The 18,240-nt window shown below is 45.6% G+C and overlaps 1 protein-coding gene across 4 annotated transcripts in view; it reads right to left on the bottom strand.

Moving 5' to 3' along the window:
* Nucleotides 1–18,240, bottom strand: part of LOC106603118 (spectrin beta chain, non-erythrocytic 1) — a 97,059-nt gene that overhangs the window by 64,674 nt on the left and 14,145 nt on the right. For all 4 annotated transcript variants that reach the window (XM_014196369.3, XM_014196370.3, XM_014196373.3 and 1 more), the window contains exon 2: nt 1,554–1,741. In XM_014196369.3, coding sequence (XP_014051844.3) covers nt 1,554–1,710 — 157 coding nt within the window. In that variant the 5' untranslated portion in view covers nt 1,711–1,741. The remainder of the gene's footprint in view (nt 1–1,553; nt 1,742–18,240) is intronic.

Here is an 18,240-nt window from a genome sequence, read left to right as displayed (position 1 = left end):
TGTTCGTCTTCAGCACATTCCTCTCAGTGAGTCTCTCTCTCTCTCTCTCTCTCTCTCTCTCTCTCTCTCTCTCTCTCATCAACAACAACCTCCATATCATTCAGGACTGTTGCTTTGCGAGAAGGTCATCTAGTTCAGTCAGCCATTGTTCTGTCAATACCAACTGGAGGTATTTAAGGCCTTGGCTTCAAGTCAGAGCAGGGTCCGCCGGAGCCATGGCCCGGTCAGACACGGGTGCTGGCCGCGTCTCACTGGGTTAAATCGGCAGTGGAAATGCGGCATCAGTGTTCTGTCTCCGCACGGAGGGCCTCATTACATGCACTTTCACACCCTCCGCGGTCCCGTCCCTCTGACGGCTAACTCAGCCTGAGTCTGTCAGTGTGTCGTACCCTGGGTCCTACCTGCCATGTTACCTCCCAGGCATTTCACACTCCAGACAGTGTGTGAAGACGTCGCGGGACGACACACACACACACAGTTGGATGAGTCACACCAACACACAAGCAGGAAGTATTCAAATGAACAGCTGAGGGAAGGAGGCACTCCTAGGCCGTGGCAGGAATCAGACAGGTAACCGTAGATACAGACTACGCATGACATTTAGGACTCTAATCCTCAGACTACGGAGGCCTGGACATGACGGTTCGAGCTAGCTGTGCATAGATGAGTCTACACAAATGAGGGAGAAACCCATGCAAATGATCCTGAGCACAGGGGGCTGTTAGCACCGTCGCTGTGTAGGGGGGAGCAGAGGATGAGTCAACAGACAGGAACACAGAGGGGAATCCCATGAATGGAGTGAGAGAATGAAAGAGCAGAACACAAGTGTAGAAGGAGAGAGACAGAGAGCGAGATGGAGAGAGCGAGCGAGCCAGAGAGACATAACTGCTGCAGAATGTCAAAGAATGTACACATCAAGCTCCTACTTGCAAAATTACTTGGTATGAGTGGCATTCCCAGGAGATGAGTAAAGAGCTCTCACACACACACACACACACACACCCCTTGTCAAATACTATATGAAAAACACACACCTCCACTACTAGGTCACACTAGTTTGTCAGTCAGTTCAGTGTGACCTACTGTAGATGACAAACAGCCAACAGTTTGAATGAGTCTGTCACCACAAGGAGAAGGGTGGCTTTTCAATGTGTGATGAGGCTAAACTTTTAACAGCGCTTCCTTCTTCAGCACTATACTATCACATACCACAGTTGCACGTCGTGGTGTCGGATTCTCCCTCCAGCGTTGAGGGGTGGGGTGGCTTGTGTGTATGTGTGACCACAGAGAGATTTTGTCTGTTTAAAAATGGTAGAGTGAGAACAGAGGTGCCCGTCGCTGCTGCCTCTGGCTGCAGGGCTGCCTGGTGCTTCCCTCTGCTGGGCCTCCACATTACTGCAACCAGCGTGGCTGGTCATGTGCCACAACAGGACGGTGGACTGGGAACACACACACACTAGTCATACACCCCGACATTCACACACACACACTAAACGTACGCACAATACATACACACGCAGAAGCCGGCACTAACATCTGGGGCCTTGTCCTACCTGCCAGAGCTTTGATGCGCGAGCGCTCAAAGAGGCGTGCCGAGCTGTTCTCATTGTCCCAGTCGGTCTCTGCGGCCAGGTCCCAGCGGTTGTTGATGTCATTGTACTGCTGCTGGATCTCCTGGCTGTCGAAGTCGGTGGGAGAGATGGTGCTCATGGTGACCGGGGCTGGGGGAAAACCATCCAACCTGCAGGGGAACGGGGGGGGGGGGGGGGTAGAAGGTCAGTTGAGGTGCCTTGAAACCGTGTGATCTCTGGGTAATGACAGAGACGTGCCACGGCCATGCTCCTTCCCAGAACCTCTCCTTCCTTTCCCTGTGTTCTGACTAAGCGGTGGCACAGTAAGAGTTAAAGCCCCACCATAGAGAGGGGAAGGGGAGATACCTAGTCAGTTGCACAACTGAATGCCTTCAACTGAAATGTGTCTCCCCCATTTAACCCAACCCCTCTGAATCAGAGAGGTGCGGGGGGGGGACTGCCATAATCCACATCCACGTAGTCGGTGCCCGTTGAACAGTGGGTTAACTGTGGGGGGGAAAGAGTTTTCAGGTTTCTCCCTGGCTAAATTGACTACCATCCTCTATCTTCTGTGACAGCTATACAACCTCCCCTCCCCGTGGGGATCTATTCAGATTGAAACCCACAGACAGTTAACTAACAAGGCCCATTAGCTGACATGGCCTGTTTGTTTATGAGGACAGATAACAGATCGGATCTGTCTGTTTATCAAGGCCTTCTTTGTTTGTTCTGTTGTGTCTGGCTTTGTGTCTGTCGTAAGGCTCTTAGTGGGATCTAGGAGTGGGGGTTGAGTAGTAGGGCTGTTGTGGTAAAGGACGTCCACATGCTTCGGTTCAGCTCAGTGAAGCAAACGAGTGTACTCGCATACACTCTTAAAAAGGACCTAGGCTTGAAAAACCAAGACAAAAGCACCAATAGTACCGTTTGTCCATCTTGAGACGCCGTAAATAACTCAAGACGTCGGTTACAAATGTTTACGTTTTTTGCAGAGGAGATCTTAGTTGCACAATTTCACATCTAAACTAAGATGTTTGGTGGATTATTTCTCAAGTGAAAAATGTGCGCGAAAACGTGCCGTCTACCGTTAAATGACAACAAACACATCATTGAAGAATCCCTACTGTTGACCAATCACCGACAAAAGGGGGTAGACTTCAGCTTCCCGAAAGCTGAAAAGTTAAAAAAAAAACACAAAAAAAAACACCTTGCCGAAGGCCAAAATGAACAAAAACGTCAAAATGTATTCATAATATATGCACAAACTGTTCCGAATAGGAAGCGCGTGGACGCCTTAAGGCTTGGGGTCTTTATGTCGGAGCGATAGCGAGGCTGCTCCCCTGTCCTCAAATCAGGCTGACCAGCAGGCCTTCTGCTCCAGGCTCCATCTCTCCCTGCCCTGCAGGAGGCTGTCTTAATCCAGATGCTGCCTCTCTCCCTCCACCAAGATAGACAGCTCCTGCTGCTCCATGCGCTGCTATAGGAGACCACTCATCCGCTGAGCTAGTGCTGGGAAATAGGGAAGAGAAGACCTGCCAGAGGAGAGTTGACCTGCTACGAGAGCCATTTTCAAATAGTGGTAAATATGCATTCAGGCAAGTACGCACACACTGACTCACCCCCTAATTTAGAATTATCAAATTAGGCCTAGCTAAATCCATACCCCAAAGAATGAGCCCTTTAATACACAGACACACAGGAGCGACTGAGAAAAACAGAGGAACTTAAGCCTCATATACTCAGCAGATCCAGCAGAATGTGATGTCTTGCAGTACTGACCATTCATAGTCTCACATGGAGTATTCAGTCTCTTCTCCTGAGTCTGTCTTCCCTCAGCTATATAAAAAGGTTTACCTCAAATAAGCAGGAAGCATCATGGTAAGAACTGCGGACATATTCCAATGAAAGAACATTTGTCATTCCCAGTCCCTACGCCAAATAAACTGACATTAGACAGGGCCAGGAATGATGGAGAGAACGGAAAGAGTTCATATAAGGGGGACACCTTGTGGAGGATGGGGTGTTAAAACAAGAGATGGTATATGTGAGACAGGGCAGGATGTCTGTAGGGGCTCAGAGAACATTCCTATGGCGCATTTCCATTCAGGATTTACCCCAGTGTTTTACCCAAAAGGGTGAGATTTGTCTGTTTCCATCTATGCGGTCCGGCACCTGTGTCTCACTGCACCATGGCTCCAGCGGACCTGCTTTTACCTGGGGCCAAAGCCAGAGGCCACTGGTACTTTAACACCGTCTTACAAAGCAACAGTCTTGACGAAGCAGAGGTTGTTGATTTTGCTGTCCCGAGTTCTTATAGCTCAGAGAGACCGGTAGGATTGTCAAAGTGTACTTAGCACGTCTGAACAGTGTCTGCAGTCAATCTCTTCTGTGTTCACACAGCAAAGACCTTGATGTCGTCAGCTACTCAGCATTGTTAAAATACTCCAAACCAGAAGGTGGCAGTAGCATTGTTTGGCAATGCATGTCCGTGTGTGTTGCTTAGTGGTCTAGATTCCAATGTCGGTCTAGCTAGCTGCGCTAATGTTGCTATTTTGTAGAAATCCCTTGTTGATAATAGCCAGATGGCCACAGCTAGATTACTACCTAGCAAGAGAACAAAGAAACAATTTAATTCACTCTCCATCATCCAATACTGACAGTACCAGCACATAGCTAGCTAGCAAAATATTTGGCTAACATTAGCATATTCTCTAGTTAGCGCAACATAGCTAGCTAGCTAAGGACACTGCACTAATTCGGCAGCTGTTTCATGGAATCTAATCTATTGTGTTGCATGGTATATCGAAACTTGTGTACTTTTTCGATACAGAAAAAAAAACTGTTAGGTACTTCTGTCAAATGTGTCTCACATGATTGAGAGGATCCAAGTCTGCCCATCAGGCTCATCACTAGTTACCACAGCCACAAAGTCATAATTATGCTAAACCCCACCTATTTCTACAATAGTGTTGTGTGCAATTAGCCATCTACCACCCCATAGCCTAAATTGCATATGAAGTGTGACTGGCAGTGGCTGGAAGTCTATGGGTATCTGCCAGCATGATAGTAGATAGCCCATAGACTTGCAGTCTATTGTGCTAACGCTAGTAATAAAACGCAACATGCAACAATTTCAAAGATTTTACTGAGTTAGGTCATAGTAGGAAATCAGTTAATTGAAATTAATGAATTAGGCCCTAATCTATGGATTTCACATGACTGGGCATGGGCCCACCCACTGGGCAGCCAGGCCCACCCACTCAGAATGAGTTTCTCCCCACAAAAGGGCTTTATTACATGCAGAAATACTCCTCAGCACCCCTCCCCCACAGACGATCTCACAGGTGAAGAGGCCAAATGTGAAGGTCCTGGGCTGGTGTGGTTACACATGGTCTGAGGTTGTGAGGTCAGTTGGATGTACTGCAAAATTCTCTAAAAACGAAAGAGGTGACTTGTGGTAAAAAAAAAAATGAACATTCAATTATCTGGCAACGGCTCTGTTGGACATTCCTGCAGTCAGCATGCCAATTGCACGCTACCACAAAACATGAGACATCTTTGGCATTGGGTTGTGTGACAAAACTGCACATTTCAGAGTGGCCTTTTATTGTCCCCAGCACAAGGTGCACCTGTGTAATGATCATACTGTTTAAACAGCTTCTTGATATGCCACACCTGTCAGGTGGATGGATAATCTTGGTAAAGGAGAAATGCTCACTAACAGGGACACATGCACAACATTTGAGAGAAATAGGTTTATATGCGCATGGGAAATATCTGGGATCTTCTACAAGTACAAATGGCAGGTTCGTCACAACCGGGTTGGCACGCAGCAGGTGCCGCTTTTGTTCTAGTAATAAAAGGAACGGCCTCCCACTGTGATAAGGACCTATCGGCAGTCTATCGGCAGTGAGATTCTCAGTGGGCTTCATGTCACACGCCTAATGGATACACAACGACACTAGAGCTTATATTAACTTAAAACACTGGCAACACACTGATGTGGGGGTAAGTCTCCATGGAAATGCAGCACTAGTGAGGTGAAGGAGGAAGAAATTGTGTCATACAGGGCCAGCCAATACAGTCCATCCAGTACGGTTATGCCTTCATGGGACTCTTAGCTAGCTACCTGGTGATGTAATATGTTCGATGAACATGGACCAGGGTAGTGAGTCTTTGTGACAGACATTGAGGGGACTGAATAAAACGGTCTCTAATAACATCTCGCAGGACCATCTATTCCACTGCCGAAACGTACCTCATCAAGGGCCTCACGGTGAAATCACATTTCGAAATCAAATTCAGGAAATCAACGAGTCAGCCTACAAGGGGACGGAACACACACAGACACCTTGCTACAGAACATAATGTCACACAGGCGCGTGCGTCGCTCCTCACGCATGTAAATATCAAAACAAAGAGAAGAAGAAGCAGGGTAAATCCCATTAGTCAGATTAGGAAGTGGCTCAGAATAGAAACTCAGTCATTATCCTTGGATTAAAGCGAGACAGGAGGAACTGTCGGCGACGCCTCCCTCCAGTCCACCCCCGCAACCCGCCGACCCCGTTACCTCCCCACAGACAGACAGGCAGTTATGATGGGCCCTCTGGGGATGACTGACTGACCAGGCCCCTGCTAGAGCCTGGAAGAGCTTTGGTCCTTGGTACCTGGACCCAACACAACAAGGAGGACATCGCGTTCCCCGGACGAACGGGCGGCCATGGCGACCACCACTTCCTGTACATGGAGCAGGGGTATGACGGGAATGGTGATGGGTGGGTGTGGTGGAGAGGGGAATTGGGGGAAGGAGATGGTACTAGGGGACTGGGGGTGTAAGGGTGTAATCCCTGCTATGGCTAGGAGGAGCTGGGGCTCAGTGTCTGGACTAATCACTCCTGATTGGATCAGACACACAATCCCCTGACCCACTATGACACAGACCCTCACACTTCCACAGCCTCCAATACAGGGCACAACCCACACTCTACGATACAACCAGCCTATGACGTAGCCTACGACACACAGCCTCCGTCTGACCTAGCCAATAGACACAGCTCCGAGCCTAGCCAATAGACACAGCTCCGAGCCTAGCCAATAGACACAGCTCCGAGCCTAGCCAATAGACACAGCTCCGAGCCTAGCCAATAGACACAGCTCCGAGCCTAGCCAATAGACACAGCTCCGAGCCTAGCCAATAGACACAGCTCCGAGCCTAGCCAATAGACACAGCTCCGAGCCTAGCCAATAGACACAGCTCCGAGCCTAGCCAATAGACACAGCTCCGAGCCTAGCCAATAGACACAGCTCCGAGCCTAGCCAATAGACACAGCTCCGAGCCTAGCCAATAGACACAGCTCAGAGCCTAGCCAATAGACACAGCTCCAAGCCTAGCCAGCCTCCCACTCTGAGCCTAGAATACACACACAACCTCTGAACACAGCCTACGACACAGCCTCCTCCGAAACAGCATCCCACAATTTTGTTCTACAAAGTTAATGAGGCAAAAAGACCTTTATGTCTGACATTTTTCATCATGATACCTGGCTGTCACCACCACCTCTATCCTCCAAATCGCGTCATCACACTAGTCATATCAACAGCGCGTGCCTTAGAAGAGTACAACTCAAAGTAAAAGAATGACAGTTTAAAAAAGGCCTTCTCTGATATCTAATGAGTGAATTACAATATTCCCCTGGTCACTGATAAAGGTGATGAATTGGAGGGGACATAAACCAATAGGGCTTAGAGCTAGGGAGGGAGGGCCAGACACAGGACCCAGGAGGAGTGCATCTGCCTGCAGGGGATGAGACGACAGGGCTTTGTTAAGACTGTCTGCTCCATACACACAAGCCAAAAATAGGGAGCCTACAGCTTTCTCACACATGCAGTCTTTTAATACACTAACTACAGATCAACGAATAACCTCCTTCATGCACATATTCATTCCCAGCACACACATCATCCGACTCACACACCCACCAACCCCATCTAAGCATATTAACCCCTTACACTTGTGGAAACTGGCCTATATGGACAGGGCTAAATTGAAATGTTTCTTAATGAAGAAATATGTAATGCATAATTAGTGGACCCCAGGAAGGGTAGCTGCTGCTTCTGTAAAAGCTCAATGGGGATCCAAATGAACAAATACCCCTGGTAGCAATTAAAAGGGAACAGTTTGGAGATTATGGGGAAATTATTCAGTTCACCTGTTCAGAAAATTGACAGTTCACCTGACAAGACTGAATGCAAACATTACAATGTTGATTTTATGAGCATTTTACATTTACTGTACTTTTCGCCGCATTTGTTGTTAACAAAAGCTGAAAATATTTTAGATGCATTCAGTAACATAAGAATATTCTTGGGAAAATGTGGGTAGGTGCAACATAGAACAACAAAATGACAAGGGTTTGAGAGAGGTCTAACTGGTGTTTCCAAGTGGCCCCCCCCCCAGGGCACGGCCTGCTTCAATGCACTTTTATGACTCAAAGAAGAGTCTTCAACTAGAAGTAGCTTTTTGAGCTCTCCTAGCTGTGCCATTGAGGAACTAGTGCAAGAACACTTGTGGTTGTTCTGTTTGGAACACAGCCCTGAATCCCTGCCTTTACACAATTACTTGTCGTTTACGCAATCCAAAATTGCTCTATTATAAATCGCAATCTGGAGCAGGTGGGAATCATTTGAAAGATTGTTCTATTGCCAACACGACTAGCTAAATTATAAAATACCATTCTTACAGTGTTAGGCTTTCACAAGGCAATTCAGAAAAGCATGAGTCATAAGTGCATTCAGATGTGTGGCCTATGGCAAATTTTCTTCACAATACAACAAACATCCCAGGGTATGACGTCATGTCGTCTTGTAACTGGACATCAAGCATAGTGATCATAAACGTTGACACATATGGAAATGTGAAGTGCAACTTTGGACTCGCAGGTGTTTGACTTTCTCTATATGCCGTCAAAGCAGTATTATTATAATCCTCAACGCCTCATCTTTCAAAATACATCGAGTCCTCGTAATTTATAGCCCCCCCCCCCCCCCCACTCAGACGACAAAAGAAATGTGCTAAATTAGCAGGAGGGATGGGGGCAACATTTTGTCGCACGGTGCTCAAGTTCAGAACGGCTGTCAGTCAAAACCCATATAGCGTTGTGAAGAGGAGACCCAGAGCTCTGACGTCATGTATGGCGCGACGCGCCCGTGGCTCTGACGTCGTAGCGCACGCGCCCGTGAGCTCTGACGTCATGTATGGCGCGTTACTGTACAGCCACTGCATCCCAATTAAGGCCCTTATCAGTGTCCAAATTGTCAACCCGTATATAAAGGTACAAGTGTACAAGTGTAAAGCGCTACCACCTCCCTAATCACCCTTAATGTATGTTGCACAGCTCTAATGTATAGAGAATTTGGGTGACTCTCCTCCCTGCAGTGCAGCCGACCCTGTAATAATCAGATCAGCCCCCCTCTGGTCCCCCTCTCCTCGTCATCGTGCGCCTGCCTCGTGTTGACAGCCAGTATGGTGGAAGAGCATGTTTACGCCTGCCGAGCTGTTGCAGTGGACTTACGGGACAAACCTATGAGCCTCAACCCAAAATGGATGATGTACTAAATGTGCCACGGTTGTCCTGGGAAAAAATAATAAAATAAAAAAAAATATATAGAAATTTTTTAATTTTTTTTTATATATATATATATATATATATATATATATATATATATATATATATATATATATATATATATATATATAAATAAATAAATAGCCTTGTGACCCTTTAACAGAGACAGAGGGAAAACAGAGGGAAAACAAAAAACAGAGTGTGGCGGTCATAAACCAACAAGATGTCACAGCTAGAATGGGGTGCTAAGATGGTGGGGTGCGTAGATACTGAACGCTGTGGAACTCTTCCTGTACACCCGTTCATCACCATGAAAAACTGTCAACCGGGCGAGAGACAGAGAGAGTGAGGGATCACAACAGATCAGTGTGTCTTCAGGTCATTACAGATTAACATGACATCTTGGTTACTTTAGGGGGACATTAGCTTTCTAATCTTGAGATGGACAACAACAAAAAAACTGACTGAAATATGCAGGGGCATTGGCTTTCAGAAATCATTATTTTCAAAACGCAGACAATCAAAATCGGTATTTTAAACCACTTCACCTGTGTTTTATATTGAAAGTCAGTGGGGTTTTGTTCTTCAAGCGATAAGGGGCGTGCAACTATAGTTTCTATTCACACAAAATACATTAGTGCAATACATTCGGCAGAAACAACAGACAGAAGGGCAACGCTATTCGGCTAGCAGCCACACAAGTAAATTAGCTTAAAAATAACTATTTTTTGCAAAAACGATGCATGGCCATCACATTTTGAATATTTATCATTATAAATAAATAAATAAAAATATATATATCACCGACAACGATGAGACAGCATATAGGGAGGTCAGAGACCTGACCGTGTGATGCAAGGACAACAACTTTCCTCAACGTGATCAAGATAAAGGAGATGATTGTGGACTACAGTAAAAGGAGGACCGAGCACACCCCCATTCTCATCGACGGGGCTGTAGTGGAGCAGGTTGAGAGCTTCAAGTTCCTTGGCGTCCACATCACCAACAAACTAACATGGTCCAAGCACACCAAGACAGTCGTGAAGAGGGCACGACAAAACCCATTCCTCCTCAGGAGTGAAAAGATTTGGCATGGGTCCTCAGATCCTCAAAAGGTTTTACAGCTGCACCATCGAAAGCATCCTGACTGGTTGCATCACTGCCTGGTATGGCAACTGCTCTGCCTCCGACCGCAAGGCACTACAGAGGGTACTGCATACAGCCCAGTACATCACTGTGGCCAAGCTTCCTGCCACCCAGGACCTCTATACCAGGCGGTGTCAGAGGAAGGCCCTAAGAATTGTCAAAGACTCCAGCCACCCCAGTCATAGACTGTTCTCTCTGCTACCGCATGGCAAGCGGTACCGGAGCAGCAAGTCTAGGTCAAAAAGGCTTCTTAACAGCTTCTACCCCCAAGCCATAAGACTGCTGAACAGTTAATCAAATGGCTACCCGGACCATTTGCATTGTCCCCACCCCATCCCCCATTTTTACGCAGCTGCTACTCTGTTTATTATCCATGCATAGTCACTTTACCTCTACCTACATGAACATATTACCTCAACACCGGTGCCCCCCCCCCCCACCCCAACACATTGACTCTGTACCGGTACCCCCTGTATATAGCCCCGCTATTGTTATTTACTGCTGCTCTTCAATTATTTGTTATTCTTATCTCTTACTTTTTTTGTTTCTTTAAACTGCACTGTTGGTTAAGGGCTTGTAAGTAAGCATTTCACTGTAAGGTCTACACCTATTGTATTCGGGACATGACAAATTTTGATTTGATATCGTTCATTACAATAAGCAGCCTATTCAAGAGAAATGTGATGTTTGAAATGAAATCAGTTTTCTAATATGGGTGATTGTTAATGAGACAATTGATGGCTACAACCATCAAATTAGTAGTAGTAAAAAAAACTGGTTCACATTAATGCTATAAACGTATGGTTGTATTTATCATTATCGCATCAATTCAGGCAATTTATCGCGATATTTGTCCATATGGCCCAGCTCTAGTAGGAAGACTAGTGTTGGTGGCTATTCTGGCACGGAGAGGGCATCACCTTCAGGAGAACGATGGGAGCTTGGAAGAACGAGGGAAAGCAGGACAGAGCAAGCAGCAGCATCACAACCACTCTTTCCTCGCTCTCCATTCTCTCCCTCCCTGACCTGCTTTCCTCTCCGCTAGCTGATCTGTTTTTCACTGCACCAGTTAATCAGGGAGAAATGGAGCCCAGCACGGTCGCCAGGAGGGAATTACCCCAGCGCACAACATGCCAGATGAGCACACGCGCCACACTACGCCCGGGGGATGGGGCCACACTTCACTTCCTCACCCAGACAGACAGACGGGCTGTAAGCCGGGCCATGCATCCGATCCCCCCTCCAACACCACAACAATACTTAAGCTTTCTTTGTCAGACAGAGAATACAGTCTTATAGGAACCACACACACACTGTTCATCAAATAATTTAGTTTTGCCATTCCCAGAGCTGAACTGTGGAAAATAAGGATGGAGGCTGCATGACCGCCCAGACAAACCCCCCACAGCACTGGACGATATCTCTCTATGGCTATATGCCAGGTGTATTCAAATCTTACCCTATGAAGTCCAGAGCCTGCTGGTTTTCTGTTCTACCTGATAATTAATTGCACCCACCTGGTGTCCCAGGTCTAAATCTGTCCCTGATTAGAGGGGCACAATGGAAGAATGCAGTGAAACTGGCTTCTAGGTCCTGAGTTGAGTTGTAGGCCTATATGCTAATAATCAGGAATTCTAATCTCTGCAGCAAGACCCCTCTACCCACAGCCTCTCCTCTCCTGGGGGGGGGGTAACCCCTCTCTGGCTCCATGTCCTACTGTCAGTCAAGCTCAGATGGGGTAGGACAGGAGTAGGGGCGAGATCCCCAAAAAGCCCAGCACAAAGCCCATCACGCCAGTGGCCCGACACAATGGAGGAGTCAGCAGAGACAGGGGCCAGCAGCTCACGCCTTTCCTGTTTGCAGAAATGAGGTGGCCAGAGACACGCATGTATCAGATGGCCACTCACAGAGGCGCTGATCCAGCCCTGAATGCTTTTCTGAATAGAGCAGCGGCGGCCCATTGTCAGCCTGTAGCGTCGCATTCATCAAACACTCCAACGCCCCCCCCCCCGCAGAATGCTCGCCAACACGGAGTCCTCCAGAGAGAGAACGCCCTCTCCATGACATACTCTCCTATTTCTCTCTCCATCACTTCAACACCTCTACCACCCCCACATCTCTCCAAGGAACGTGTTTCGTTTTCCCCATCAGTGGCCATTCAAACCCACTCCCATTAGCCAGATTGATTCACTCATACAAACGACACTCATCATGCCATCGCTGCGCTCACCCACGTCATGCATTCACCCGCGGAACACGCGTACCAGGCGCTCAAGGCTTTTATCCATATAAAAACACCCACACAAACCTCTACTACATGCTTAATCTAGTGGAACACTCACAGACAGACAGACATAGCTTCACAGACAGACTAAAGACAGTTTCTTATAGGCATACATGTAATGTAATGTGACACACCAGAGACTTTAGGCCTATTCTCTCATTTGTGGCTAGCTCAAATTCAGTTGTGTTTAAAACTGAACACCTTTTTAGCAAAAATGTGACCGATAGGTTGGATTCGGTCTTACGTAGCAACATTTGAATATTTATTATATTTTTTTACATTGGATTAAAGTAGAGACTTAGAGCTAGAAAATGGTACATCATGCACTACAGTCAAGGAACAACGGGAAAGTAATTCTGCTTTGAAAGTTGATCAACTTGTAACTTCACTTTTGAAAAAAATGGCCCTTGAATGAAGAGCTCTTCTTAGTCTACACCCATTCAGCATCGCTCACACGCTCTTAAGCTTTAGCCCCAACCATCTCTTTAAAGATTCCCATGTGAGGCTATGTACTAAACAACCAAAGATCTCAAGACTAAAGGCTGGCTTATACTATGGTTGTGATCGTAAATTTCATCTGGAGTGCCAGTGTGTGCTCTCGGCGTTCATGAACTCAGAACATTGTCAGATTGTCTGTTCGTAAATTGAGAGCGTTTCGCTCTCGGAGCGTTCAGAGCGCACACTGGATGCTCTGGCGACTGCAACTGTGCTGCTGGCAATGATTTAATTAAGTTTTTTTTGCCAACGTTTACTGACACCGGGCATATTCAGCGGGTGTTGAGTGTTTGTAAATTAGTCAATTATTCTGCCCTCTGGCACACTCAGACGAGAGTGCTCTGAAATCGGAGTAGATAGACGTAGCTGGTGAATTCGCTTTGGCTATCGACAGTTGTTGCAGTGACATCATGAACATTCTATTGAAATGGTTACTTGCATAGTGGAGTCTTTTGTTAAGACATGTAGCTAGCTAGCTAGCTAAACAATGAACCATAATCCCAGCGTTACTACCCTGCATGAATCTGCAGGTAGCTAACCAACCAGGTTCAATGTTAGCTAGCTAACATTAGGCTATAACTAGCAATGCAAATGGCTCTGAGATACTAATAATATTACTAAACTGGTCATACACGTTACGTCAGCTAGATAGCTAGCTAACTGACGGTAGCTGGCTCGCTAACAGTACACCAACTTGAAATGAAAACAACTTTCTGACAAAATTAGAAACATATCTGAAAATGTATCTAGCTAGACTCTTACCCGTATACATGGATGGACGCTTCTCCCCCCTCTGTCACGGATGCCATGGTTGCCCTTCGTTTGAAGATGTAATATGCATGTTTTATACAAAATCCTTGTGTGTTCTCTTTGACTCAGTCTGCATATTGCTATCAAAACGCCAGAATTTGTGTGAAGTAGTGACGCGTGACATACGCCTAGTTTCCCGAAACGAATGTGAAAGACCATGACGGCTTCAGCCACAGAACATCAACTACAATGTATTAAAATGCCCAGAGAAGGGAGACCGGAGCAAATCGATATTGTACAGGATGGGCCTGGCTATACATAGACAAATCGCACAAGCCATTTCTCCACATGGGACAAGCAATAAGAACACTATACTAAAAGCTAGGTTTCATTACTCAACACTGGGTAACAGAAATGGCATGACTGTGCAATAGGCTAATTATGGCATGACTGGCCAGGAATAAGGGCAACATCTGTGTGTTATCTCCATCTAGGCTACATTCTAACACAAGAGTCAAGTTTAGTAATGAAGCTATGAGCGCAGGAACTATCAACTCCATTCTCCTCCCTTTTATTGTGCTCGGTTTGAATTTGTAATTTAGCCAAACTGGCAGAAGTGAGCCATCCAATGCACTCATGACCTGCAGCACAAATGCCACCCACAGGGCCTGGGTCATGAGGCGTAGGAGAAAGGTCAGGGTCGGCGCTCCCCTTGGGTAACAGAGACCTTCAGCCTAAATCACGGTCACGGAAAACCTCACAGATCCCAACATAGGGTTCTTTCAGCAGATTTCCTTACAGTCAATCATTCCCAGCCTAAACTCTGAACCTTAGGCCCTTCTCCATTTAAGGCAATGGATGGACGCCCGATCAGTTCAACAGATTGTTGCTTCTTTACTTGAGATGGCTCAAAAAGGAGCTCTGGCGGACTTGTGTGAAGCCCATTCTCTAAGCTGCAGTAAACCTGGGGGGGGATTTAGGAAGAATTCCAAAAGCCCAGCATGCACTCCACAGGGAAAAATTAGGAACACATGTTCAAATGTTGGACTCACAAGGCCAGAGGAGGCGTGAGGGCAAACGGATGTGTCCACAACTTGCAAAACATCCCCCACCCCCTCTATCCTGGGCGGCAAAACTCCTGCCTGCCTTGGATAACTGGACGGATGATGTGGGGGACAAACTTATCACCATCTCCAAAACAGAGCAAATTGCCAGGGGACTGCATTTTCCAATACAAGAGAAACATTGCAAAACAACAACGTAATACAATCTAATTTGGGGCAACATCTATGAATTGCTTGAACCTAACAATTCCATCTCTAAAAACAGAGTTAATATAATAACTGCCCATCCCTGCTCTCTCTCCTGCGGCAGCAGCCTTCAATAGAAGTTGTGTTTCAGCACTACTTATTAAAGAAAGGAGGATCTCACTCACAGCCTATGAGACCAAACATACAGTGTATTCGGAAAGTATTCAGACCCCTTGACTTTTTCCACATTTTGTTAGGGATGCATGATATATTGGTGAACATATCGGAATCGGCCGATATAAGCTAAAAATGCCAACATCGGTATCGGTGCGATGTCTAGTTTAACGCCGATGCGAAAAACCGATGTCAAAGCTGACGTGCATACCTATATAACGTACCTACATGACCTACATGACGTAATGACGCCACGTAAAACTTTGCGTTACACGTGCAACACAGCATTCCTAACTTAGTCCACAATGTCTGCTGTGTGGATTGAGCAGTCAAAAAGTCGAGCAGTCATTTGAAAGAGTAAGAAAATTTCAGTGAGACAACTCAAAGGCGAAATCCATTAACGCCAAGATAATGGGATTCATTGCCCTTGACAATCAACCGTTCTCTGTCGTGGGTGATGGTGGCTTTCGCGACTTGTCGAGCACCGGTACACACTAACGTTACCAAGTGCGCTATTGTTCAGATGTTGCCCTTCCGGAGTTATAGAGTAATAGCGTCACACTATAGAACGCCGCTTGGGCGTCAAATAACACTATTTGACACGTTAAATAAGCTTTTAAATTTGACACATCAAATAACACAGTTATATTATAGAATGTTGTGTGTTCTGAATTTGCACGTGTACGCCAAGCTCCACCACTGCTATCAGTAGCACTGTCAAAGATGTAAAAAAAAAAAAAAAGTCTGCAAAACAAGCAAACACCGGCCACGAACGATGTGTTTACAATACCGCGTTGGTAATAAAGCATAATTTGTTCGACCGCAACTTATGGGGTAGCTAGCTTTAGCTTGGTACCTAGCTAGCACCAATACAACCAGCATGAAAACAATGACCAGTAAAACCTGCAGTCATTTTCATTATTCTTAGCAATGATTTAGGAATCCTTGTGAGTAAGTATTAACTAGGTAGCCACTTGTTGTTCGCCTACTGAAATGTAACTTCAGTTCATGAAAATAAATAGCCAGCCCGCTACTTAACCCTGTCGCCCAAAGCTAACGTTATAAGCAGCCAGCTAGCTTCATCTGGCTAGTGAGGCTCGACCTTACCGGGTTGTGTTGTGAAGCTAGCCACAATAAGGATTAGGCACAATAGAGGAATTTGCGGCTTGCCTTCAAAATAAAAGTACCTATTTGAAAGTGATGCAGAAGGTTACAATTGGTGGAATCATGCCATATTTAGACTAGATAATGTTAAGCAAGGTTGGAATGTGAAGCAATGAGAAAGGTTAACAGTCTACTCAATATATTTTGAACCAATGTCCTCAGAGTTACCAGACTCGAAAATCCACGCAGTATTGTTTTTCTTCGGGAAGTGTTCAATACACATAGGTTGACAATAAATGTGGCTCAATTCACAGTTTCAGAGTCCCACAATAAGAGGTACGATGCAAATGTTCTCTGGGTGTCACAGAGTAGACTGATACCCCATGTCATTGATCCACAATTCATAGGTAAGGTGGTACAGTGAAATAAGTATGCCCCCAATGCAATTCTAAAGTAGAATACATAGTGTGATTTCAACATGTCAAATTAACAAAATTGTATTTTGTTGATTTGATATAACATTCCAACCTCGTTTAGAACGATCTATTCAATTACGGCATAATTCTACTATTTGTATTCATTTGCATCACTGTCAATGACATACTTTTACTTTGAAGGCTAACCGCAAAGTCCACTATTGTGGCTATTCCTTATTGTGGCTAGCTTCACATAGATGGGTCCGACCACCATTAATCAAATAAAAACTGTCTTATAAATTAGGGTTATTTTACATGATGACACCAAGCTATATAGTTAGCTAACGGCAGGTAGCCATAGTGGTTAGACCATTGGCCCAGTAACCGAAAGGTTGCGAGATCGAATCCCCGAGCTGACAAGGTAAAAATTTGTCGTTCTGCCCCTGAACAAGGCAGTTTACCAACTGTTCCTAGGCCGTCATTGTAAATAATAATTTGTTCTCAACTGACTTGCCTAGTTAAATAAAATAATTAAAAATAGCTACTGAAACATTACATTGTTTTGCTATGTTTTTGGGGAAGAACATTGTTTGCATCCATGAGTTAGCTAGCATTTTTTAATGACCAGCACTGTAGGTGCGCGAGACAACTTTACCAGCATCATAGCTTACGTGTCGATGAGTCGTTGTGACATATGAAATACAAGCGATAGTGCAATCATTGTGTAATAACTATGTAAATAAATGTATGAACGCGTTAAGGTGACGTGTGACTTGCAATCGTATTCAGGTCCTGATTGGTCAACAAGCTTATTTGACACGTCAAATAGTGTTATTTGACATGCATCTTTTTTGACATGAAAAGACCCAAACGGCATTCCATAGAAATCCTGGTTGAGAATGAAACGACTGAACAACTGTACAATGAAACAGCACAGCAAGTGACAGAAATAGGTTTTCATGATGTTTTACAGGTAATGGGGACATACGTAAATGCCAACAAAATAACTTTTTGGTCAGTGTGGTGTGTGTGACCTTTATTTAACTAGGCAAGTCAGTTAAGAACAAATTCTTATTTACAATGACGGCCTACCCCGGCCAAACCCAGACGACGCTGGGCCAATTGTGTGCCGCCCTATGGGACTCCCAATCACGGCCGGATGTGATACAGCCTGGATTGGAACCAAGGACTGCAGTGCCTTAGACCGCTGCGTCGATGTGTTTGTGTCATCTAAACTCAGCAAAAAAAGAAACGCCCTCTCACTATCAACTGCGTTGATTTTCAGCAAACTTGACATGTGTAAATATTTGTATGACCATAACAATAATCAACAACTGAGACATAAACTGAACAAGTTCCACAGACATGTGACTAACAGATATGGAATAATGTGTCCCTGAACAAAGGGGGGGGGGGGGGGTCAAAAAA

The sequence above is a fragment of the Salmo salar genome, chromosome 04, assembly GCF_965601325.2.
Source record: "Salmo salar chromosome 04, fSalSal1, whole genome shotgun sequence".
Lineage (NCBI taxonomy): Eukaryota > Metazoa > Chordata > Actinopteri > Salmoniformes > Salmonidae > Salmo > Salmo salar.
This window is presented reverse-complemented; position numbering and strand designations above follow the sequence as displayed.